General features: G+C 35.5%; 2 protein-coding genes across 2 annotated transcripts in view; one reads left to right on the forward strand and one right to left on the reverse strand.

The window, feature by feature from the left end:
• LOC127846435 (tRNA-dihydrouridine(20) synthase [NAD(P)+]-like) overlaps nt 1-27,760 on the forward strand; it is a 101,050-nt gene that overhangs the window by 62,508 nt on the left and 10,782 nt on the right. The window contains exons 6-10 of the mRNA XM_052377680.1: nt 11,652-11,712; nt 13,627-13,674; nt 22,232-22,297; nt 22,532-22,689; nt 27,058-27,223. Coding sequence (XP_052233640.1) covers nt 11,652-11,712; nt 13,627-13,674; nt 22,232-22,297; nt 22,532-22,689; nt 27,058-27,223 — 499 coding nt within the window. The remainder of the gene's footprint in view (nt 1-11,651; nt 11,713-13,626; nt 13,675-22,231; nt 22,298-22,531; nt 22,690-27,057; nt 27,224-27,760) is intronic.
• LOC127846446 (uncharacterized) lies at nt 1,964-3,415 on the reverse strand. The gene is made up of 3 exons (XM_052377697.1): nt 3,381-3,415; nt 2,787-3,014; nt 1,964-2,439 (listed from the first exon to the last, which is right to left on the reverse strand). Exons 1-3 carry the CDS (start codon nt 3,388-3,390, stop codon nt 2,246-2,248), a joined length of 432 nt encoding a protein of 143 aa, XP_052233657.1. The 5' UTR covers nt 3,391-3,415; the 3' UTR covers nt 1,964-2,245.

The raw sequence follows: 27,760 nt of genomic DNA on the forward strand, positions 1-27,760 counted from the left end.
TTCGGGGGGGCATGCCCCCGGACCCCCCTAACAGGAGTGCCTTGCTTGGCCTGTTCAAATTTTTATTTGGCCTGTTCAAATAAAAGGAAGGGAAAACCCTGCATCCTTCAAGGTCAAATATATGGGTCAAAATTGCTCATGTAATGTCACTTCTGCAATATTGAAGCTAGCAATTTTATATTTGACATGCATGTGTATCTCATGGAGCTGCACATTTTGAGTGGTGAAGGGTCAAGGTCATCCTTCAAGGTCAAACATCATATAGGGGGACATTGTGTTTCACAAACACATCTTGTTATATTATTGACATGTTGTGTTGTTTTGTTATATTTTTTTATGTCATTAGGCCACGACTTTTTTTTTATTGGTTTACACAATTTTTTTGGAAAATGGTCCATCGGGCGGTCGAAAAAAAAAATTAAAAAAAAATCCATTCAATGAATAGAAAAAAAAAATAAAACTAATAACACCAGGCCGCGTGTTCACAAAACAATTTTGCAAATAAAAATCGATTTTAACTGACAGATTTTCATTTTTGCCAATCAATTTCAATGGAAATCCATTTTCAATGACGAGCAAAATCGATTTTCAATTGGAAAAAAATGCTTTGTTAACACGGGGCCTGAACAAAGACAACATAACTTTTATAACCTTAACATAGAGACAACAAATCAAATTATGCAAAGAAATACATCTTTATCTTCAAATGCAATGAGCAATTGTAATCAATCCATTAATACATGATATGACTATCTAAATCACCCTATACTAGAGCATTTTAATAAAACACAGACGTAGGAACAAAATGAAGAGACTTGCATAATCTCCATATTGTCATCTGACCAAAATACATTATATGACTAGAGCATTTTAATAAACCACAGACGTAGGAACAAAATGAAGAGACGTGCATAATCTCCATATTGTCATCTAACCAGAATACATGTACATGATATGACTTCATGTATCTAAATCACTCTTTACTTGAGCATTTTAATAAAACACAGACGTAGGAACAAAATAAAGAGACGTGCATATTAATTCTTCATATTGTCATCTGACCAAAATACATGATATGACTATTTAAATCACTCTATACTAGAGCATCTTAATAAAACACATATGTAGGAACATACTAGAGCATTTTAATTAAACACAGACGTAGGAACAAAATGAAGAGACTTGCATAATCTCCATATTGTCATCTGACCAAAATACATTATATGACTAGAGCATTTTAATAAACCACAGACGTAGGAACAAAATGAAGAGACGTGCATTATCTCCATATTGTCATCTGACCAAAATACATGATATGACTATCTATATCACTCTATACTAGAGCATTTCAATAAAACACAGACGTAGGAACAAAATGAAGAGACTTGCATAATCTTCATATTGTCATCTGACCAAAATGAATATGACTATGTAAATCACTCTATACTAGAGCATTTTAATAAAACACAGACGTAGGAACATACTAGAGCATTTTAATAAAACACAGACCTGGAACAAAATGAAGCGACATGCATAATCTCCATATTGTCATCTGACCAAAATACATTATTAAAATGACTAGAGCATTTTAATAAAACACTGACGTAGGAACAAAATGAAGAGACGTGCATAATCTCCATATTGTCATCTGACCAAAATACATTATATGACTAGAGCATTTTAATAAAACACAGATGTAGGAACAAAATGAAGAGACGTGCATGATCTCCATATTGTCATCTGACCAAAATACAAATGACTATCTAAATCACTCTATACAAGAGCATTTTAATAAAACACAGACGTAGGAACAAAATTAAAAGACGTGCATAATCTCCATATTGTCATCTGACCATGTTTCAAGTGCCATGAAAAAGTATGAAGAACTTTTAAAGTTATCGCAGGATTCAGAAAAGTGTGACACTTTTTTAAGTTATCGCAGGATTCAGATAAGTACAGCATTGTGAGGCCAATATGCAGAGGATGTCTTGAGAGTTTTTAAAGTTATCGCAGGATTCAGAAAAGTGTGACAGGACTGGGTGAGTCACGTAAAATATTGAATATAATATGTATTTTTAAAAACAACTGGTAGCAAGATGAGTTGCAGATAACTGGTCAGTAATCACATTTTAACTAACTCTTTTGACCTGTTAATTCTTTTCAGCTCAATTCAAAAGTGAAAAATGCCCAATTCAAAAGTAAAAAAAGACATTAATATCACTTGAAGTCAATGAAAGTCTAGCATTTAAAGTTTTCGTTTTCGATTCATCTTTTGAGCATTTCTTGTAGCGGGCATCTTGCCACTCTCAAGACATCCTCTGCATATCGGCCTCACAATGCTGTACTGCTGTCGAAGCGCTGTGATAGGCTCAACTTCTTCCCCCAAAATGTTAGTATCACCACAGTGATAACATATCGGAGGAAAGTTCTGTGTAACTGCTGAAAATATAAAAAATAATACATGTGTATATATTTACTTGATATGGGTAACATACATGTATATAAATGAATCATTTTTCATTTTCAGGTTTAATTAGATCAACCTTACATAACAGGCAGATGCTATACAGAACAATATGCAAAGATTGATTGCTTATTGGCACATAAAATGTTTGTTCCATGTCAACATATTTGACTTTAAAAAACTACTGTATACTTTTTTTTCCAAATAAAGATGAGCTAATTTGTTTCTATACAATATAAAAGTATGCTTTATTTAATAATTGTTTTTATATTTACTATAAAAGAATATTTTAAAATTAATGCTGGTCATAAATCTTATATACCTGAGTAGTATGTTGTCTCTATTTCTGTTTGACAACTCAGTCCCTCACGAACGAACACCTGTTCATGTAGGTCATGTTCTTCAGGGAATATGGCTGACCCACATGTGTAGATGACTGCATCATCCAGAAGTTCGAGTTGTCTGCACTGGTCAACCGTCAGTTTAGTTCTTGAATAGACCACGCGTCTCTTTCTGCAGTCAGCACACAGGATATATCTTCTTGCCTGAGCTGAAAGTTACAGAAAACTTCAAATCAATTCAATGTTTAGAATTCAAAATATTAAGCAAAGGATTCCTTTGGATCGAAGTAGAAAGCTCAGGTAAAAAATCCTGATTTCAGTACGATGTATATACAAATATCTGCTTATGATATTGGAGGAGTATTATTTTTATTCATAGAACAAAAACCTTCAATAATCTGTTATCAAGCTTCGGTCTCAGATAGTTTAATAAGTGCTTAGTAAAATAGTGTTTTTAAGGATTATGACTGAATATTCAAAAGTTATTCTTAGTCTGAGCTGCTTTTATATAGTTTCTTTAATATTAAAATCTAAATAGAAATAAAGAAAAGGAGACAATAGAATTTGATTGAAACCTGCAGACATATGTGATTTGTGGCGCTTGTCTGCTTCTGTCCCCAAAACCTTCCCATCGAGAGATGGTCTGGCCTCGTCAGTTGTGTTCTTTCCAATACACTCAGACAATGGTAGGAAAGAATCGTCATCGCCTTTTGTTGGGTCAGGTAACCACACAAGCTCTGATGTATCAGCACGCCTTGGGGACAGCACACAATACCAACAGTGTTCATCATCACATTTTTTTATCTATATCAAAATAACAAATATGTCAGACATGCATTTTAAATCAAGAGTGACTGTATGATTGATTTTAAGAGACATTAAACAACATAGAATGTCCTTTGCATAAAAGCATTATGGTCTATAAAATATAGTATATTTAATACAGTATATAAAATATTACATGGCCAAGAGGGTTTCAGTAAAGATGTCTCCTTGAGGAATTTACAATTTTACTGAAACCCCTCAGCGATGTAACATTTATTTTATCACACCGAGAAATATCTATTTAAGTTAAAAGTAAGTTAAATACAGTTTGTTCGTAAACTAATCATGTGATTAAAAAAACACTGCACACGCTAAAGTTATAAAATAATCATCTATAATCTCTATAAACTATATAAACAGCGATATGGGACAGTGTTTATTTAAAGATAAATGGGCAAGTGCAAATCGTTTTTTGCTATAGCAGCGAGGAACAGTAAATTTTGTATTTAAGTAAATTGCTGGCCTGGAGTGTAAGAGTAAAAAATGTCCCACTTGCGCTAATGAGAAATTAACATTGTGAATAAACTTGAGATTTAATAATCCCAACTGTCAACTTCAGTGCTTTGTACAATAATTTAACAGTTGAACTGTATATGCAGTTAAACTTTTATGTGTTTAAACACCTAAACTAACAACAGCTATTGCTGCAAAAATATATACACACCTGAAATGTGTAATTTCGTTTCCTGCAGTGTGCGTTAAAGAACGCCTTCAGACGTGGTGGAGCCTTGTCGAGATCTTTACAGGCTGTTACAGGGCTGGATTCTTCTGCATCATGATCATTGAAGATTTCAAGGCACTCCATCATCTGTTCTATCTCACCATCTGATGCAGCATCATGGGCAACAACATTTTCATGATTTTTCTTTAGCTGGCTAAACCTCTGCTTAAGAAGTGCTAAAACTGGGTTTAATGATTCAATGAGACTTTGCTTCAACTCCTCCGTCCTCTCTGCTGCATTTCTCAGCTTCTTCAGTGATGTAAGTGATTTTGTTCTATATTCCAGAACATCTGTCATAGGGCTTCTTTCAAGAGCAACATTCTGCAGTGCTAAATTCAAAAGGCTCATACACCTTTCAGCAGGATTATTGTAACACTGACAAGGAGCTGTGCGCACAGCTATTAGCATGTCAATGTCCAAACTCACAAACATAGCAATATACGCCAGTTGAACACTCCAGTATGTTGTACGATGATCTGGCCCCCCATCAGTGTATACAAATAACCTAGGTTTGTTCAGTGAGACACCATCATCACTTTCTGTTTCCCTAAGAATTTTTACAGTTTCTGTTGTGTGCCTTGCTGCTGATGAAGGGCTGAAGACTTTGTCTTTTACCACAACATGAATCTGGCCATTATAATAGCTGTCTTTTGAATCTTCTGGAATATGCACCTTGAACAGAACTGATGGAACAGCTCCATGGACATGGAAATCATGGTCCAATGATGCCAGCTTGGCAGCAACTGGCACCAATGACTTATTGTGTGCCCTAACTCCAGTGGACACTGGTTTCCCAGGCTCTCCTATTGGCACGACACTTTTGTTATCCAAGCAGATGAACACTGATTCATCACGTAGGTTTGAAGCCATCTCCTTCATCATGGTGTACTGATGGAAAGCAAAATTTGCATCTGGATGTTTTGCTCTGATGATTCTCTGCTGCACTGCAAACTTGACATTGAACCGGCCCGTATAGCACATTGCGCTTCGTGTGTAAGCATTCGAAGGCCAGAAGTTAAACTGAACCCAAGATTTTGACGGAATGGATGCATCTTTTGGCAAATCTTTTGCCACAGTCTCAATTAAATTTTCAACACTAATAGCGACTGGCATGTACAGCTTGTCCCCATGTCTCCTTTCATCTACAACACCAATATTGTCTAAATGAGAGCTCATTAAATCCCAAAATGGATCAAGTCTAGTGTCCTTTGGTCTGCCATTATTTTTTCTCAAGTCGTACAATAGTTCAGTACTGTCAGAGTTCAAAAGAAACTCTGTAACCCTATTGTTAACTTCTTCTTGATGTCGACTTTCTGCAGCAGTATCGTCTTCTGTCAAAAACCTATACATGTGACGCAAAACAGCAGGTTTGGGTCCACATTTGGAGTACTTCAAGAAGAACGATTTTCTCATACCACGAGTGGAAAACTTCGGCAGATCATGTTTTATAGCAGTAACAGCTTGAAGATCACCATCTGGGTCAGCTGGACTCTTCCAGATGAAGGTATAGTTACCTATATAGTTACCATACTTGTGACTGTAAAGTTTTGTCTGGAATGGTAACTGCAGTGCAGCTAACCACTTCTTCTTGTCATAAGCATCTTCTGGCTCAAAGTCATGGAGGAAAAGTGGCTCAAAGTCCTTTAGCAGTTTTATGGACTCGTACACTTTTGTATACTGCTCACTTAATTCACCATCAGAACACACCTGCACATCACGCATTACATTACTGTCATCCAATGATCTCACCGGCTCATTTAGTTGTCTGTTTGCTGCTGATCTTTGGACCTGTTGCTTTAAGAAATCTGCATACTTTATCATGGAAGATGTAAGTTTCTCACACTTAACTCGAAAGTTTGCAAATTGTTTGTTCAGGAAATAGCCACAAGATGTCATAGCTACCATGCTAGCAATTTTTTCGTCCAGTTTTTCAACAAGGACCTGGAAACAAAAATAATTTCTATAAATAAATGATCATATTACACTTTCTTGTTGTTTATACGTTTTATCAATTGACATTGAAATGCTTCAGGCCTCAGAGCAAAACTAATTTCTCTATTTTTATCTTTGACAAACATTCTAACTAAGTTTCATCAAGACTTTGTTCATCAACATGGCCTCAAAAGTGGATTTTGCTCCTCCGATAGGATTGTCAAAACAAATATTCTATTTAAGTTTTATCAAGATCTAATTATAACAAGGGCTGTTTGTAAAACATGCATGCCCCCCATATGGGCTGTCCGTTGTAGCGGCAGCCATTGTGTGAATACGATTTTTGTCACTGTGACCTTGACCTTTGACCTAGTGACCTCAAAATCAATAGGGGTCATCTGCGAGTCATGATCAATGTACCTATGAAGTTTCATGATCCTAGGCCCAAGCGTTCTTGAGTTATCGTCTGACAACCACCTGGTGGACGGACAGACAGACCGACCGACATCAGCAAAGCAATATACCCCCTCTTCTTCGAAGGGGGGCATAAATATGGCCTTTAGGGTTGTAACAAAGTTTTTCTACAATTGGCTGCGTGACTTATTTTAATACTAAAACCAATGCAAAATTAAATGTTCCTCTGACATTATTAAACAAGAGCGATTGGTTATCACATGTGTCGCATGATGGTAACAATTTAACAGTTGTATACCTTTAAAACTAAGCACTTTTAATGATACACTTCATTGTGCTTTATCACTATATCAAGTTTCAAGTTGGCATCTTCAATACTCCAAGAGATATGCTCTGGAAACGATTTTCAAACAATATGAGATAACTCAAAAATGGGACCACTTCCCCTCATTGAGCTTTATCACTTTATCAAGTTTCCAGTTGGTATCTACATTAGTTTGACAGTTATGCTCAGGAAATGATTTGTGACGGACGGACAGACGACGGAGACGTGATCCATATATGTCGCAACTACTCTGTAGCAGGCGACGCAATAAAAACGCGTACCTTGGGCTCTTTTCTCTTTTGAGACCTCCAGTTGTTGAACCCACTTAATTTTTCAAACTCCGGATAGTTTATCGACCTGGCTTTAAGTTTCTCCCAGTGTGGGTCCAGATACCATAGTGTCTCGGCTAAGGTACTAACTATCATCTTTCCTGTTGTGTCCACCTGGATAAAATATTTTACATTAGCAATTCAAAATGCCTTTTATACTACAATTAATGGACAGTATTCTAGCCATCTAAATGTTCTTAAAGTTTTTGTAGGTTTAAAATAGGCCTATTAAACAAATTACAATTTAATTCAAACTAGCACCAAATAAATTATTTACTAATGTTCAGTACTTCTAAATACTTTTTAAAGTGGTCATGTTTGCTTTCCTTGAATACTGTTGAGGCAAAAATGATATATATAAAATCAAATCCTTAGAAACAATTACTTAAACCAACCTGCATTGGTGTAAACCTAACATCATTTTGTGCCAGGAGTAAAAGCACCTCATTGTAAAGTTTATCTTTGGAGTTTTGGACCGGTCTGAAATGTACATATATATAGAATCTGGCACGAGTTGTCACATCATACCATATTTTATTAAACGAGTGCAGGAATTTTGTTAGTAAACGAGCATTTAGTGAGCTTACTTACGAATCTCCTGGACGAGTTAAATAAAATTTGGTATGATATGACAACAAGTGTCAGATCTTTTTATCACATGCTTTTAAATGAGCAAATTCAATACTAAAATATTTACGCAAACAATGATAAATCCCGAATGTTGTTTACAGTTTGTGACATCATTTGACATTGCAACGTCATGTCAGCAAAATAACAAAATGCGATTGGGCAATAAACGAAAAACCAAGCCAATGAAAACGCTTCAAGTATATTACACATATGTAAGATAAAAATTTATGTAATGGTTATATTACATGGGAAACAGGGTAAGGCATGTGATGTATATGCAAAATAAAAGGGTACACATTTCATATTAATGTTTAAGAATAAATTTATCATACTAATGAAATGTTGTCATGATTTTGAAGCACTTCATTCATAAGGAATAAGGAATAAATGAAATAAAAACAATATGTTCAATAAACATTATTAAAATAGATCTTTTTTAAACCAGCCCCAGGCCATTCTGAAAAAAAAGGTAAGAAAATTAGTGTGTCTTTATATATTTTAGGAATATGCAGTGAAATTAGAAAGGTTTTAAAACAAAAAAGAGGAAATCAGCTGAAAAGAGAAAGAATCACACCCCTGAAGGAGAGTAGCAAGCAGACATTAGTATCAGAGTGTCTGTTCGGAACAGACGAGCTAACAAGACTAATTGTTAAGCCTACTTATTATTAAGCCACTACATGAACAACATACCTATTCTTTCCTGAAAAAAGATTTTTGAAAACATGTATAATAAATTTGAAACAAAAATTTAAAAATCCCATTTATAACTTTTAACGGTATTGACTTTAGAGGGACTGTCACCACAAACAACGAAAATAGTTATAAAATATTTTTTTACAATTTTAAATTAAGTTTATATTGATTAAAATATCATGACTTTTATATTTAATACATTACTTGAAAAGGTTGATAAGTTTTCATATTTTCAGTATATTCGGTAAAACAATTTTACTGGGTACAGGTACCAGGTATTATAAACTACCTGTTAACAATAAATAACGCAAGTAGATTGATCATCATCGTCACGTGGTAAATCCAGGAATGCAAATGTGCATGCGTAGTGACTTGTATATATTTTATATATAAATGATCAATCTACTTTTATTATTTATTATGTGTATATCGTTATGTCACCTATTTTCATGATGCACTTTCTATTTCACATCACAAAATTTTATTACCGAATCGAATATACTGAAAATATGAACTTTTTTCAAGACATGTATTAATATACCAGTTGTGATATTTTAATCAATATATTAACCCTTAAAGCGCTGGAGCTGAATTTTAAAGGCCTTTGCAAACAGTTTGGATCCAGATGAGACGCCACAGAACGTGGCGTCTCATCAGGATCCAAACTGTTTGCTATTCTGATAGTATTCTTTGAAAAAAATCGAAGAAAATGCTAATTTTAGAAATTCTGCACACGACATTTTTGCAGACGACAAATTTCCCAGCATGCAAAGGGTTAAACTAATAATTGTAAAAAAATACTGTATTTTAGAATTTTTCTTTTTTCGTCGTTTGTGGTTGACGGTCCCTTTTAATAAATACTGAACCAAAGTTAATTTTAAAATATATAAAATGTTTTTATAAGTTTATAGCTAGTTTATAATAATTACAACATATTATTAAATCGTGCTTCTTCACAGCACTTTTTCACATGGCATAAGAAATCATACTAATAATTTGAAAATCCAAAGAAAACCAACTTCCCTGTAAATTAATAGATTTCCTTTATTAATACAAAGACAAAGTAAATATTGTTTATACCTTTCCTTTGGCAGCTTTGTGTACGACTTTCTAGCACCCAACAGTATGTCGAACACGTTTTCCTTTTCCTTGCCATCATCTTGTTGCTTGGATTCCTCTTTAATATATTATAAACATATTAAATGAAATAATACTAGTATTACTTTAAAATGGCCTGTTTCACCAAGAAAATATATAACCTGGTAAGAACCAAGGTGGGCCCTGCAGAGGCATCAATTATATTAACAATGGAAAGATCCGTTCCAGTTTAATTCGTTGTGATTGTGAGGACTTTCCTTCGACAGTGTCTGGCCAGCTCAGTTGGCAGAGCTATGGACTAGTGTACTGGGGGTCTTGGGTTTTAGTAAATGTCCGACAAACTCCTCTCTTTGTTTATACTTCAAGTTTTAATTTACTCTAATTTCTTTTAGGTCGATTATGCAACAAGTTATAACACTTGAACATTAGATTAATCACTCTTGACCGCTTTTAAATATTTCACTCCTCCATAATAATATTATTAATATGTACTTATATCAGTTAATTACTCAACTCAAATGTATGAAGAAATTTATATTTCACTGTTGACATTGAACGACGGAATAAAATTTAAACTGTTACCTTTTTTGTAAAGCTCCACAAACAAGAATTTGTAACCAAACTCTTTGACTGCTGAGCATTGGTAGGTAACATCTATTGTCGTTTTCTCTCCATCGAGTTGCCGTGCTGCCTTTACTTCCCGTATGGAAAAACTTTCATCGTGTATTTTGGAAAATAAAGTGTGGCCAATTGTTTCATCTAGTTCGCCTCTTACTAAATGTTTATATGAAGAAACGCTATGACCAAAAAAATTTACTTCGAAAAAAGCCATATTTCGAGGTGTGTACCTATATAGCGGCCATTTGCAATATCCGACAGGTTTAAGTTAATACATGCGTTTTGAAAAGCGAGCACGATGTCCAATATATGTGAACCAGTCGTCGATTGTACTTACCTGATTTTATTCGCAACCGCACTCAAACCGGATCGTTTTTTTTCTAGTTTCGCTACTTTTTCAGTGCGGTCGGGAATTAATTTAAAAAAAAAAAAACGATTTTCCGATTTTATTTTTTTTCGCATTTTCCAAAAGTTAGGGTCGGCGGTTTTGTAAACCAAGAAATATAAAAGTCGTGGCCTTATTAGACAAAAAATGTCGAAAATATATTTTTTGTGATATTTATGTGTCATTATTTTCATTATAGTTCATACTATGCAAAAACTAAGTAAAGAAATGAATAGAGCTCGAAAAATACATAAACCTTCCAAATTTGAACTCTCGATCTTCTTTAGAACAAAAGTTATGACAATTTCTCTGTAATAAAATAAGGCGACAGTGCCGCGATTTAACGCATGAACTATGTAGAAATAAGTACCAATATTTTCCAATAAATCGACAAAATGTCCATGACAAAACTTGTCATATCTTCTCTTCCGGTGGGGATATTTTAACAATTCAAACTGTGTTGGAAAGCTTTTTGAAATATCCATCTAGCTATTTTTAATAAAACTATTAATTAATGGCAAATTTTAAAATTTAAAAACTGGGGTTGCTTTAATTTATCTTGATAATATCTGATTTTGGATCGTATAAGGATCGTCTGGGGTCAAAAATTAGGTCACTGGGCCAATGCTAGTAAAACCTTGTGTAGATGAATGAGGTCACAGTTTTCATCACGTCTTAATGAAATTTTGTCAGAATGTATTCATTAATGAAATCTTGCTTGGGATTTATATGGGTCTGATAGAATTTAAGTTGATGTAGCAAGGTTAGTCAGGTGAGCGATTCAGGGCCATCATGGCCGTCTTGTTTAATTTTTAAAAATGGTCTTTGTACACATTTTCTTCTGAATTAATGCCATTGAAATTACTATATTTTCAGTGAGCAAGATGTCTCTGCAATAGACATTAACATGGGTTGTCCAAAGGAATTTTCAATAAAGGTGGGTTTATCTAAAGAAAAGATTTGTGTGCTAGAATCTATTTCAGGTGAAAATGTTATCAACAAATTATAAAAAAAAAGGAATTCAAAATAGATGCTGGGATTTTACCAAGTTACAGTCTTTCATTTGAAACAAGCAATATTAAGATGATTGTAAAGCATGTAGTTGGTAAGTTGAATTGTAAGGCACATGTCTTCGTTTTAGTAATGCACCATAATGAACAGTAATTTTCTTAGCCATGGGGAAAATCATATTGCATTATTCATTATTCATTTTGTGTTTGTGGATGATAAAGGAAATGGACTCAGTGCAATGTAAAATGTGGCAGAAATCATGCTATTGATTATAAGTAAAAACGTAGTATAAATCATGCATGCTACTGATTAAGGTAAAATGAAGTATAAATCAGGTTACTGTTTTCGGTTCAAGGTAAAATGTAGTATAAATCAGGTAACTGATTTCAGTTCAATGTAAGATCTAATATAAATAAGGTAACTGATTTCAGTTCAAGGTAAAATCTAGTATAAAGCAGGTGACTGATTTCAGTTCAATGAAAGATCTAGTCTAAATCAGGTTATTGATTTCAGTTCACTGTAAAATCTAGTATAAATTAGGTAACTAATTTCAGTTCAAGGTAAAATGTAGTATAAATCAGGCTACTGATTTCAGTTCAATGTACAATCTAGTATAAATCTAGTTACTGATTTTTGTTGAAGGTAAAATCTAGTATAAATTAGGTTACTGATTTCAGTTCAAGGTAAAATCTAGTATAAATCAGGATACTGATTTCAGGGTGGCATAAAGGGCAGTGTAAATCGTGTTTCTGCTTTCATTGCAAGCTATAAATATAGTATTTATAATGGAACTGATTTCAGATTAAAGCAAAATATAGTATAAATATTGATACTGATTTAAGGAATGTTAAATGTAGTATAGATCATGTTTCTGATTTCAGGGATGTAAAATGTAGTTTAAATCATGATACTGATTTCAGGGATGTAAAATGTAGTATAAACCATGTTTCTGATTTCAGGGTGACATGTAGTATAAATCATGTCACTGAGTTCGGGGATGTAAAATGTAGTATAAATCATGTCACTGATTTCAGGGAGGCATGTGGTATAAATCATGTAACGGATTCCAGGGATGTAAAATGTATAAATCATGAAACTGATTTCAGGGATGTAAAATGTAGTATAAATTATGTCACTGATTTCAGGGATGTAAAATGTAGTATAAATCATGTTACTGATTCCAGGGATGTAAAATGTAGTATAAATCATGCAACTGATTTCAGGGATGTAAAATGTAGTATAAATCATGTCACTGATTTCAGGGATGTAAAATGTAGTATAAATCATGCAACTGATTTCAGGGAGGCATGTAGTATAAATCCTCTAACTTATTTCAGGGATGTAAAATGTAGTATAAATCAAGTAACAGATTTAATGGAGGCATATAGTTTAAATCATCTAACTGTTTTCAGGGATGTTAAATGTTGTATAAATCATGCAACTGATTTCAGGGATGTAAAATGTAGTATAAATCGTGCAACTGATTTTAAGGATGTAAAATGTAGTATAAATCATTTTACTGATATCAGGAATGTTAAATGTAGAATAAATCATGTAAATATTTTCGAGGATGTAAAATGTAGTATAGATAATCTAACTGAATTCAGGGATGTTAAATGTAGAATAAATCATGCAACTGATTTCAGGGATGTTACTTGAAGTATAAATCATGTAACTAATTTCAGGGATGTAAAATGTAGTATGAATCATGTTACTGATTTCAGGGATGTAAAATGTAGTATAAATCATGCAACTGATTTCAGGGATGTTAAATGTAGTATAAATCATGTTACTGATTTCAGGGATGTAAATGTAGTATCAATCATTTCACTGATTTCAGGGAGGCATGGGTGCAGCCTTGTTAAAGAAGCCAGAAACCATCAAAGAAGTGAGTACAATATATCAAATGTGATATCAAAGTAGTGAGTATAATATCAAATGTTATATCAAAGTAGTGAGTATTATATCAAATGTGATATCAAAGAAGTGAGTACAATATCAAATATGAGCAGACACTATCAAAGAAGTGAGTACAATATCAAATATGAGCAGACACTATCAAAGAAGTGAGTACAATATCAAATATGAGCAGACACTATCAAAGAAGTGAGTACAATATCAAATATGAGCAGACACTATCAAAGAAGTGAGTACAATATCAAATATGAGCAGACACTATCAAAGAAGTGAGTACAATATCAAATATGAGCAGACACTATCAAAGAAGTGAGTACAATATCAAATATGAGCAGACACTATCAAAGAAGTGAGTACAGTATCAAATATGAGCAGACACTATCAAAGAAGTGAGTACATCTTTTATAATCAGATCCTTGCTAATGTATTTAAATGTCAATTGTAGCTTCTAAACTTTCTTTTTAAGGAATGTGTCATTACATTAAAATCAATGCATTGCTTTTTGTGTATAATAAGTGATTATTATCATTCGTTACATGAAAAACTGGGGGGGGGGGGATTAATATCGCATAAATGTATTAATTTGTTTACAATGTTGGAGTTTGACATTATATGCACAGTTCAGAGCAAAAAATATTTAATTGTTCAGATGATGTACAACTTTATGTTGGATAAATCTTGAACATTTGACAAGACAATTGTAAGATAAACGTTCCACAGTACTTATGTTGCTCAGTGTACAGCACTTCTATTGGTGTACACCAACATAAGAAAATCTTAGTTTTTGGTTGTTGACAGAGAACGTTCTTGCAGCTTTTTTGTTCGCCAGGTGTTCTTTTGCAAACACATAATACCTTTGCAGTGCCATACAAAGATGTCTTTTATCAATGTATATGCATTTGAATTTAGATTGGGTCAGGGATTTAATGGTCAAAGTGGCTGTAATACTTAAAGCCAAAAAAAAGTTTCAACGTAGGAATACATTTGGACATTCTATTAAATTGTATTATTAGATTCCCAATATTATGATCTTATTTTTGGCTTGTCTCGTAGTGTTGTCACTTCATGGTATTCATTTAAATGTGCCACCTTTAAAAAAGGGTGTACATGTATTATTCTTTTCACCTGTCAGTCAGTCAGTCAGTTTGTCTGCCTGTGGATCATTTCATTTCGGAAAGATATGCATGACGAGTCCTGGTGTAAATACAAGGCACCTATCAATTTTGAGGTCAAATGTCAAGGTCACAGGAGCTTGGATGTATTTTTTTATCCCCCGCCATAGGCGGAGGGATATTGTTTTGGTGTTGTCCGTCCGGCACTTTTGTGTCCGGAGGAATATCTTGGAAGTGCTTTGACAGATTTCATTGAAACTTGGTATGAGTATATAAATGGATAACAGGATGAGGTTGGCATTGTCCATCTGTCCAGAAATATTTGTGTCCAGAAGTATTTTGGCGGGGGATATCAATTCTACGAATTTTCTTCTTTTTTTTGAGAACCGTTTGAGGTATGATCATGCAATTTGTTGCTATGGTTACTTGATGGATTTTGAAGATGCCTATTGGTTTCAAGGTCAACAACTCCAAGGTCATAGTGCAGGGGTATGATTTTTTCATGGATGGGTTTTTCCTTTGGTCATTTCGGGGATCTGCATGAATTCATAAAAAAGGGGGGATTGGGGGGAACGACTGATTCCGCAGGCGTATTTCATAAGCGGCCCTAAAAATCAGCGGCCTGTGAAACCTCTTCGTATATTACACTGGTAGATTGTACCTTAGCATTTTTTTTTAAACGAGCGATGTCATTTGCTGTTACTTGCCAATCTTCCAATAAAAATCAGTCTTTTAACGTGTTTCATATTTCTTTGCTAATTCCTTTGCAAATGGCGCCTTTGTGAAGCGAAAATGAAGATTATTGAACAAACAAACAAATCTCACAAAAGTTTGAAAAAATGTTGAAAAAAAAAATTAAATGGGAAAGGGAAAAAACAACAGTGGATATATATCAGAACGCGGTACCACTTTCTGAATAGTTACGGAAGATCTACTGTCTTGGAAAGGATAAAGTCATTTGCCATGTGAAAAATCTTGAACTACGGATCCCGTGTTAAATTGTGTTAGTTTAACAAGGTAACATTGTTGACCTTATTTACAATTAAAAGACAATGAGCTCAAGGGAAAGATTCCCATCAGGGTTCACAGGGAGTGAAACACACTTTGATTTTGATCACAATTAATACTGGTGACTTCATAATATTTAAAATGTGAATTTGAAAGGTTTTCATAAATAAATCTTGTAAATAAGTTTTAGATGATGTTTATTTAAATGTCTGTTTTAAGGTTTGTCATTGAATTATGCATGCAATTTGCGAAGTTAAAATCAGGTCTACAAAATTTTCCTCCCCTCAGACTTCACATAATATTAAATTACTGCTACCACTAAGCTAAAGCTGCACCTATGATCATTCATATTGATTTCATAGTAACTTGAGAGGTAAAAAGGACTACGGATTTTCGGATTTTGAAGTCAAAGTCAGGGCATTGAACATTACACTATTTTATGCATGATAACTTGAGAATCATTCGACCTATGAACATGGTATGATGGTTTCTTGGGAGGTCAGACGCCTATTGATTTTGAGTTCAACATTTCAAAAGTAAATGTCATATTGTCACAAAACACAAAAAAAATCCCTGCCATGTCTAGGATAACACTGACCAACCGTTATCTTAATTGCTTTGCAGATTTTTGGAGCAAAAAATTATGCCTAATCGTTTTGAGGTCAGCAGGTCAAGGGTCAAAGTTACTGGGGTTTGCAACTTTAAATTTGAGCATGTAGTCAAGATTGTCATTTACACTTATTCTCAGCAACAATGGGAAATTATTGTCGCCACGCATCCATCATTCATGTTGTTAAAACTGGACTTCATTTTCATTACAAATGTAAAGCCTGGCCATAGGTTAATATATTTCACACATAACGGTTTTCTTTTAATTGTTCAACGTATGATCTTTTTATCGTGTAATGTACGAAATGTAATGTACGAGCCTGTCGCTTTTTCAATGGATTACATTCTGTTATAAACATCTATAATCACATTGCGCATGTGATGATTTTACCATTAGCTACGTTAAAATATATGTATGTGGGGTTCAAACAACCATTTACAAGACAAAACAATTGTGCCATTTATTTTTAATAGTCCTTTATTTCTTGTCGGCTAATTTTGAAGCCATCGTAATGTCCGCCATTTGTAAATTAGTGATGACATATTTTATTCAAATTAAGAAAACTGAAATGTATACAGCTTTTGAACATATTTGTATTCCAATAGTATTTACATCTGGAAGAATTTAGTGGACCAACCACGTAAATGTTTAAATCTGTAAAACGTAAGTGTTAAAACTATAAAAATTGATACAAAACTGTGTAATGTTCGAGATCAATGTTTCTTTAGTTTGGCTCATTTACTTATAATTGTAATTATTCTATCACACGGAACTGACTCATTTTTGTATAATAAAAATTAAAAGAGCCACTAATTGAAATATGTAAACTAATTCCACATTATAACAATGTGTCGTAATGTACGGGATTGTAATGTTCAATACCTATCTAACGTAAATTGCATTGCACGACATACATAAGGTTGCTGATGTCATATTCTGGAATGACGTCATACGTATAATGTCATATAACATTCTTTCCTAGTATTCTCCCCATGGTAGCCACAATTTAACTGTTTTTAAGACAGCTTTACGCATGACGAGGTATGTTAAATTTTAATCATGTTTTCAATATACATTTTACATTAACATTTACTATATGTGTATAATCGAGTAACCAGTAATCAGTTGCATGCAAAAACGTAGTTAAATAAGTATGGTTAATTTTCGCGATTGTAAAGCACTTTGTGTAATATACGCGATGTTTAGTCTCGAACATTACTTACATTCCATCTGAAATGTGTGGTCGTTGTTTTCCCTAATTTATAAAAACCAGCTATTTGATTTTACGCATACAGAGTCACAGATGTGTGTAATTTCTTCATGCTGTAATGCAAACCGGTATGTGTTCACAAGATAGTTGAACAACATGCGTTTGTCTTAATATTTTTGAACAAAATGGTTCATGTGTTTTAAAGGTATACTATTTTAGCAAAAATTCTGACAGCGTCTTTTTCAAAAGGTTGAATAATTGCTGAGGGAAATTAGTTAATGCTCATCAGCACATGAATGCAATAGGTATGTTGTTTATTTAACAAAGTAGTATGGAACATTACATACTGCAGTCTCGAACAATACCTAATACAACACATCACTCTTTCAGACTAACATGGTGAAATCTAGGACTGAAATCTGTAAAGATTATAGAAAACGTCTGAAAGAAAAAGACAATGAAGGGTATCTGCGAAAAGAGTGCGAACGACGAAGATCAAACTACATTCCTACAGGGTTGTTAAGTTTGGCAGAAAAAACAGAACGACGCAAAAACATAAGAGAATCAGTCAAACGATATCGAGAAAAGAAAAAACGACTAACCGAGGAACAAAATGTTAGTTCACAAAACAAGTCGATAAACACCAGCAGCTATGAGAGTGTGAATGGGGTGATTGATAATTCAAACAATATGATAGTAGCGATGCAGTTCCCACGAAGAGCAGCTGGACCAACCAAAAGGTTTACACGAGAACTAAAGCGTGCAAAGAAAGAAATTACAGAGCTTAAAAGGGCAAATATAGATTAAGCCAGAAAACTGAAGACTGAGCAATGAAAACGACAGTGATTTATGAAGCGCTTTCAAAGTTCCCCTCGAACGCCCAGGAGTAGCGCGGAGAAACTTATGAACAGGGCGGGACTCACTCCAGCACAGAAAGATAAGGTGAGGAAAGAAATCATATTCGGCAATGTGCTTTCCGCACAGCTACGCTCAAAGAAGGAATAACATACAAAGGCGTCGATTAATCAATTACACAGAATCGTAGCCGGAAAAATAATCAGAAAATACAGATTCAGTTCAATGCTGTCAAAAAGACTGGCCTAAATAAGAACACTATCTCCAAATACACAAATAATTCACAACCAAACCAGACGAAAGGGCGGAGGGTTACCAGAAAGTATGAAAAGTTGATAATTTAATTTTATGAGTGTGACGACAATAGTAGAATCTCACCTGGAAAGGCTGATTGTGTGAAAACTGATGAGGGAGCAAAGCAGTCTCGAGCGCTGACTGATTATCTTCAGAATTTACATGAAAAGTTTTTATCAGAGAATCCAGAGTGTAAAGTGTCGTTTGCCACGTTTTGTAGAATACGACCAAGAAACATAAAATTGTCTGCGTTCATATCGAGAAACAGTTGCCTCTGTACAAAACATCAAAACATGTCATTAACGACCAAAACACTTAAAAGAGAAGGGGTTTCCGCGTCTGTCAATCCAGACTTGTTTGCAAAGGGGGACATCGATAGGCAGAAAGTTTTAGATTCATTAAATGAAGTTGTTACTGTTCCACAGTGGAAACGTGCTGTCGTTGATGACAGAGGGAAACAGAAGAGCGTTATGAGAATAACAGATACAAAAATGGGCAAACAGGAATTTTTTGACTATATAGAAAACCAGAAACAAGACTTCAGCGAACATGCTGCCCGGGTTAAAAACCAGTATTTACAGATAAGAACACTCGAACAAAACCTGCCACAAAAACAAGTCGTAATCAAAATGGACTTTGCGGAAAATTATGCTTGTCGCAGTTCCGATGAAATTCAATCGGCCTCTTTCAATCAAACAGGTGTTACTTTGCACCCTGTTGTCATATACTACATTCAAAACAGCGAACTAAAGCATAAAAGTATTGTCATAGTATCAGACACATTAGCACACAACGCCCACACTGTTGTCACCTTCATCGATACCATTCATAAGGAAGTTAAGCAAATAATTCCGGACATAGAAGTGTGTAGAAGTCATTTTTGGACTGACAGCCCTACATCCCAGTATAGAAACAAGCTAATCTTCGACGTGGTTGCTAATTACGATACTATTTTTGGGTGCCAGGCGGTCTGGAACTATTTCGAAGCGGGTCATGGGAAAGGACCATGTGACGGTTTAGGGGGAACTGTCAAGCGTCTTGCTGACAATGCAATAAAAACAGGAAAAGTTATAATTCAGGATGCTTCTGGCTTTTACAGTTGGGCAAAAGAAACGTCAAGCTTTCATAACGTTGAATTCAAGTTTGTGACTGACAAAGAAATATCGGACAAAACGATAGTAATTGCAAAAGATGCTGCAAACCTGCGTCCAGTAAAAGGAACCATGAAGCTACATGCAGTAGTTGGCCAGGGTAACTCCAAAATATTCGTAAGAGATACAAGCTGTTACTGTGTTGGGTGTCTTTCAGGGGTGCGGTGTGACGACTGGAGAACAGAACATACAAGAAAGCCGACACCCACAGCTGCCGTTACAGTTCATGCTGATATTCAAAATGAAATTGAAGTATCAGTACAGATTGTTTCTGAAAGTGTCATTGCCGATGGTGATTTAGAAGCGCCGGCACCGTCTGCTTCTATCGGTTCGATTGAAGTTGGTCAACCAGAACTGGAACCCCTTATTGGCACAGAAACAAGCGCAAACATTGGCGAGTATGTGGCTGCGGTGTATGAAAACCAGTGGTACGTTGGAAAGATTGTAAAAGTCGATGCAATAGAAGGAGAAGTAGAAATTAAGTTTATGAAAACGAAAAATAACGCATATCAATGGCCAAAACGTGAAGATCGGATATGGGTTTCAAATGCCAATGTACTTTGTACTGTGAATTCTCCACAGAAAACAAACAAGCCCAAACTGTTTATGTTCTCTGACAGTGATATTGAGCGATGCTCAAAATTTTTTGAAGCAAGAATTTAAATCAATGAGACAATGAAAACAATAAAGTATTGTGTTTCATAGAAATTGTATTTCAAATGTAATGTTCGATACTTTTATGATCGTTTAAAACAATTGTTATATTGTCAGTATAAGTATAAACACATATACTGAATTTATTTCAGTCATATAACAATATTTTACGAAAGAGACTCATAATTACGAAATACAATTGTTTGACATTTTGGTATGTTTCTGTAATGTTCGATACAGCTCAGATATGTATTGTTAATGAAAATGCATCTTGTAATTGTTGTGTTTCATGCTTGTATACTGTAAATTATGTTTCCATAGTTGCTCAAAAGTCATAGGACTAAATTTGTTAACTCTTTGAATATAAAATTATGTTATGTTTACCGTTTCCATAACATTTTTTGTAAATGTTTTGATACACAATATGTGATAAAAAAAGTAATACCTAATAATTTGAATAATAAATATGTTCAGTTAAGAGCACTGCATATTTTAAAATAAATTAGAGAATAGTCGGGTAGCCCATTAGGTTATATAAACTTATAGGTTAAATTGTGGTAATGTTCAATACATGTGACATGCATATTTCAAGTCAACAATCTTGGCGAATGAATTCCTTTTAAGAAAGGTGTGTTTTGGTTTATCTCATTATACTTATTTAGGCTTTTTCATTAAAATAATTTAAAACAACACAATGCAAAATGTTATAAAAATAAAGAATTTATTTTAGACATTAATTTTATAAAAATAACAATACAGCGATTGTCCAGATATCATGCCGCTATGATGAATAGATTTTCGAAGTTGTCTTCGTCTGAAGTGTCTTAAATACTGATTAAATATGCCACACGATGCATGCTTTGTGATTTGAACAAAAATTTCCAGTGGCATCAGCAATCATGTGTTGTTTGTTGATAATTGTGATGCAACTATACCAAAATCGCGTACATTACTTGGTACATAAATAAACAAAAAGTGGTGTGTACTCTATGCTTCTGTATTTTGTTATATGTCCGTTGATGTTCAAAACCAAATATGTTTTTCATAGTTCAATGTTTAAGCTGTTACGTAATGTCAAAATAAATGAGTTACATTAAACTTGTATTTTCTATGTTTATTTCATTAATATCACAATACACATGAGAATAAGTGTAAATGCTTTAAATTGATAAATGTTAAAATTGAAACAGCTCCAGTAAAAAACAAAAATAAAATTAACGAAAGAAAAACAAGTAATCCTCAACTGGGATTGAACCACTGACCATTTGATCAAAAGTCTTACTTAAACCACTCAGCCATCCCTGCTCATACAGGAATTTGTGTATTTTATACTTAATATAAGTTCTGTCTCAAAATGTAACAATAACAACAGAACTCTCCAAATTTTTAAAGCGTTTCATGTTTGTAACGCTTATAATGTTTAGTTTTTTATATCATCAGAAATGCATATTATGGATATTTTAGAGCGTGGTTAATGTTTATACAATATTACTGTTTTCTCGGAAATATCAGAACCACAACGAAAATTATGAAACTTTTTTTTTTAATTTTGTCAATTTACAAAAACATGAAAAGGTCCCTTTAATGATTTGACTGCAATTGTTTCTTGTTCGTAATGAGTTTATTTGCTTCAGATTCTGACAACATTGGTCAAGAATGTGGCAGTTCCTGTAACCTGCAAAATACGACTGCTACCGGAGGTTTGTTTTTCTTGAAAATGAAGTTTTCTGTATTCTTTATTTCTGTAATGGGCTCAAACATCTAGATAGCAAAATAATTTAAACAATGTGACTCTGTATGTTTGGTTTTCTAGCAATAAAGAACAAAATAATAAGCACAACATTCAGCCTGAATGACTGAATTTACTGGTATCAGTAGTTGTGCCTGCAACTCATCTTGTGCAATTTTAACCTTGACAACTTATGGTACCCCAGATTGAAGACAGCCTGCTCCTGGTGAAGATGATCGAGGGAACAGGCGTGGCGGCCATAGCGATCCACGGGCGGCTGACGGAGGAGCGCCCTCGCCACCCAAACAGGAACGAGACGATCAAGACACTAGCGCAGCATCTCACTATTCCTGTCATAGCAAAGTGGGTCCTTAACTGTACCATTCCTGTCATAGCAAAGTGGGTCCTTAACTGTCACCTCACCATTCCTGTCATAGCAAAGTGGGTCCTTAACTGTCACCTCACCTTTCCTCTCATAGCAAAGTGGGTCCTTAACTGTACCATTCCTGTCATAGCAAAGTGGGTCCTTAACTGTCACCTCACCATTCCTGTCATGACAAAGTGGGTCCTTAACTATACCTCACCATTCCTGTCATATCAAAGTGGGTCCTTAACTATCACCTCACCATTCCTGTCATAGCAAAGTGGGTCCTTAACTGTACCATTTCTGTCATAGCAAAGTGGGTCCTTAACTGTCACCTCACCATTCCTCTCATAGCAAAGTGGGTCCTTGACTATCACCACACCATTCCTGTCATAGCAAAGTGGGTCCTTAACTGTACCATTCCTGTCATAGCAAAGTGGGTCCTTAACTGTCACCTCACCATTCCTGTCATGACAAAGTGGGTCCTTAACTATACCTCACCATTCCTGTCATATCAAAGTGGGTCCTTAACTATCACCTCACCATTCCTGTCATAGCAAAGTGGGTCCTTGATTGTACCTCACCATTCCTGTCATAACAAAGTGGGTCCTTAATTATCACCTCACCATTCCTGAAATAGCAAAGTGGGTCCTTAACTGTCACCTCACCATTTCTTTCCTAGCATAGTAGGTCTTTAACTGTTACCTCACCATTTCTGTCATGACAAAGTGGGTCCTTAACTATACCTCACCATTCATGTCATGACAAAGTGGGTCCTTAACTATCACCTCACCGTTCCTGTCATTGCAAAGTGGGTCCTTAACTTTACCTTACAATTCCTGTCATAGAAAAGTGGGTCCTTAACTATCACCTCACCATTCCTGTCATAGCAAAGTTGGTCCTTAACTGTCACCTCACCATTCCTGTCATAGCAAAGTGGGTCCTTAAATGTCACCTCATCATTCATGTCATAGCAAAGTGGGTCCTTAACTCACCTCAGCATTCCTGTCATTGCAAAGTGGGTCCTTAACTGTCACCTCACCATTCCTGTCATTGCAAAGTGGGTTCTTAACTATACCCTACCATTCCTGTCATAGCAAAGTGGGTCCTTAAATGTTACCTCATCATTCCTGTCATAGCAAAGTGGATCCTTAACTGTCACCTCACCATTCCTGTCATAGCAAAGTGGGTCCTTAACTGTCACCTCACCATTCCTGTCATTGCAAAGTGGGTCCTTAACTGTCAACTCACCATTCCTGTCATAGCAAAGTGGATCCTTAACTGTCACCTCACCATTCCTGTCATAGCAAAGTGGGTCCTTAACTATCACCTCACCATTCCTGTCATAGCAAATTTGGTCCTTAACTGTCACCTCACCATTCCTGTCATAGCAAAGTGGGTCCTTAAATGTTACCTCATCATTCCTGTCATAGCAAAGTGGATCCTTAACTGTCACCTCACCATTCCTGTTATAGCAAAGTGGGTCCTTAACTGTTACCTCACCATTCCTGTCATAGCAAAGTGGGTCATTGAATATACCTCACCATTCCTGTCATAGCAAAGTGGGTCCTTAACTTTCACCTCACCATTCCTGTCATAGCAAAGTGGGTCCTCAACTGTCACCTCACTATTCCTGTCATAGCAAAGTGGGTCATTGAATATACCTCACCATTCCTGTCATAGCAAAGTGGGTCCTTAACTATCACCTCACCATTCCTGTCATAGCAAAGTGGGTCCTCAACTGTCACCTCACCATTCCTGTCATAGCAAAGTGGGTCCTCAACTGTCACCTCACCATTCCTGTCATAGCAAAGTGGGTCCTTAACTTTACCTCACCATTCCTGTTATAGAAAAGTGGGTCCTTAACTGTCACCTCACCATTCCTGTTATAGCAAAGTGGGTCCTTAAATGTCACCTCACCATTCCTGTCATAGCAAAGTGGGTCATTGAATATACTTTACCATTCCTGTCATAGCAAAGTGGGTCCTTAACTATCACCTCACCATTCCTGTCATAGCAAAGTGGGTCCTTGACTATACCTCACCATTCCTGTCATAGCAACGAGGGTCCTTATAAGTCACCTCACCACTCCTGTCATAGCAAAGTGGGTCCTTAACTGTACCACTCCTGTCATAGCAAAGTGGGTCCTTAACTGACACCTCACCATTCCTGTCATAACAAAGTGGGTCCTTAACTGTCACCTCACCATTCTTGTCACAGCAAAGTGGGTCCTTAACTGTCATTTCACCATTCCTATCATAGCAAAGTGGGTCATTAACTGTCACCTCACAACTCCTGTCTTTGCAAAGTGGGTCCTTAACTGTCACCTCACCATTCCTGTCATAACAAAGTGGGTCCTTAACTGTCACCTCACCATTCTTGTCATAGCAAAGTGGGTCCTTCACTGTCATCTCACCATTCCTGTCATAGCAAAGTGGGTCATTAACTGTCACCTCACCACTCCTGTCATAGCAAAGTGGGTCCTTAACTGTCACCTCACCATTCCTGTCATAGCAAAGTGGGTCCTTAACCTGCACCTCAACATTCCTGTCATAGCAAAGTGGGTCCTTAACTATACCTCACCATTCCTGTCATAGCAAAGTGGGTCCTTAACTATACCTCACCATTCCTGTCATATCAAAGTGGGCCCTTAACCTGCACCTCAACATTCCTGTCATAGCAAAGTGGGTCCTTAACTATCACCTAATCATTCCTGTCATAGCATAGTAGGTTCTTAAAAGATAATGCTCATGGGGAGCTTTTATGATGCCATTTTGTCTTTCAGTGCTGTGTTGATCTGTACTATGTTAACTTTTTCTCTAACAACTTCTTCTGAACCACAAGCATATTTTCATGGAATTTCATAGGAATGATTCTTAGGTGACCCGCTTTCAAATTTGTTCAAAATTCTTCCTGTCAATGGCATATGATGGTTACAGAAGCAGAAAACTTAAAATTTCTTATGCGAAATCTCATAGACTTTTATATTTTGTGCGTAAGCTTGTCTTGTGGTCCTCTACTGAGTTTCTTTAAATCATACGCCTTGGGTAAAAACTTGCCATTCCTTAGGAATTGCAAGATTTATATAGAGTTATATAGTAAATCACTACATTTGTTCCACAAACATCACAAAATCTACACGTAACAGGTTTAGTTTTTGACATTTCTTGTTTCTTAAAATGGGTAATTGTTCATTTGGATATTTTTATGCCCCCCTTCGAAGAAGAGGGGGTATATTGCTTTGCTCATGTCGGTCGGTCTGTCCGTCCACCAGGTGGTTGTCAGACGATAACTCAAGAACGCTTGGGCCTAGGATCATGAAACTTCATAGGTACATTGATCATGACTCGCAGATGACCCCTATAGATTTTGAGGTCACTAGGTCAAAGGTCAAGGTCACGGTGACCCGAAATAGTAAAATGGTTTTTGAATGATAACTCAAGAACGCATACGCCTAGGATCATGAAACTTCATGGGTAGATTGATCATGACTCGCAGATGACCCCTATTGATTTTGAGGTCACTAGGTCAAAGGTCAAGGTCACGATGACCCGAAATAGTAAAATGGTTTCCAGATGATAACTCAAGAATGCATTACCCTAGGATCATGAAACTTCATGGGTAGATTGATCATGACTTGCAGATGATCCCTATAGATTTTGAGGTCACTAGGTCAAAGGTCAAGGTCACGGTGACCTGAAATAGTAAAATGGTTTTCGGATGATAACTCAAGAACGCATATGCCTAGGATCATTTAACTTCACAGGTAGATTGATCATGACTAGCAGATGATGACCCCTATTGATTTTGAGGTCACAAGGTCAAGGTCACGGTGACCCGAAATAGTAAAATGATTTTCGGATGATAACTCAAGAACGCTTTTGCCTAGGATCATGACACTTCATAGGTACATTGATCGTGACTCACAGATGACCCCTATTGATTTTCAGGTCACTAGGTCAAAGGTTAAGGTCACAGTGACAAAAAACGTATTCACACAATGGCTGCCACTACAACGGACAGCCCATATGGGGGGCATGCATGTTTTACAAACAGCCCTTGTTAGTTTGGGCTCTAGTTCATCATCTCTCCATACCAGTCTTTGTAATCAAACTGGTCCTTAACTGTGTCTCCTTTGTTTGACATAGGTTACTGTAAATTAGAGTAATTGAGTTCACAGTGGGGTTCACAACAGTTTAGCATGCATTGTCTTACATGAACTGCAGTCTGGAAAACCCAAGCATAATTCATTTTCCTCAAATATTGTTCCAGATTAGCCTGTGTATAAAAGCAGGCTTTTTTTGGGACATATGATAGCATAAGTATAACCATAAACACTTCATTGATAATCTATATACTAATTTCAGTGGTGGCTCTCTGGAGATTCAGTGTTATGAAGATATCGCCAAGTTCCGTGAGGCAACAGGATCCTCGTCTGTGATGGTTGCTAGGGCTGCCCAGTGGAATACGTCTATTTTTAGACCGGAGGGAATCCTACCAGTGAAGGAGGTTGTAAAAGAATACCTCAAGTTGGTAAGAGGTGGTTGGTTGTATGCTTTTGCATCTTTATTTAAGTGGTTGTCAAGATTATTTATTTGATTACTTGCTTGTCATTCAAACATTGATTTCTAATGTTTTGCAGTAAATCTGTTTGGCCCAGTGTTTTCATAAGCAACAGTTTAAAAGACAGTTGTAGATGGTCTTCTTATGCATATTCATAAATATTCAAGTGACATCCGTTTTAAATGCATTAAGATGGTCATGTTTTTATTATTGAATGTTTAATAGCAGAATAATGAAATGCAGTTTTGCCTTTAAAACAGATACCTATTTGTGTAGTTACTGGATCTGCACATTACAATAGGGTCATGATTCCCCAAATTACAATATTAAAACTTTATTGTGCAATTTTCTAAGCAATATATGTAGACAATGACATCTCTAACATGATGTACTGCATTAGTTTATGGTTATCATATTTTTTATACAATGTATGTAGGTAATTAGTTTTCTAAGACCAAGTACTGTATTTTCATGTGATTCTCCTATTTTCCTTGGGATGTAGACAAT

The sequence above is a fragment of the Dreissena polymorpha genome, chromosome 9 (genome assembly GCF_020536995.1).
Source record: "Dreissena polymorpha isolate Duluth1 chromosome 9, UMN_Dpol_1.0, whole genome shotgun sequence".
NCBI lineage: Eukaryota > Metazoa > Mollusca > Bivalvia > Myida > Dreissenidae > Dreissena > Dreissena polymorpha.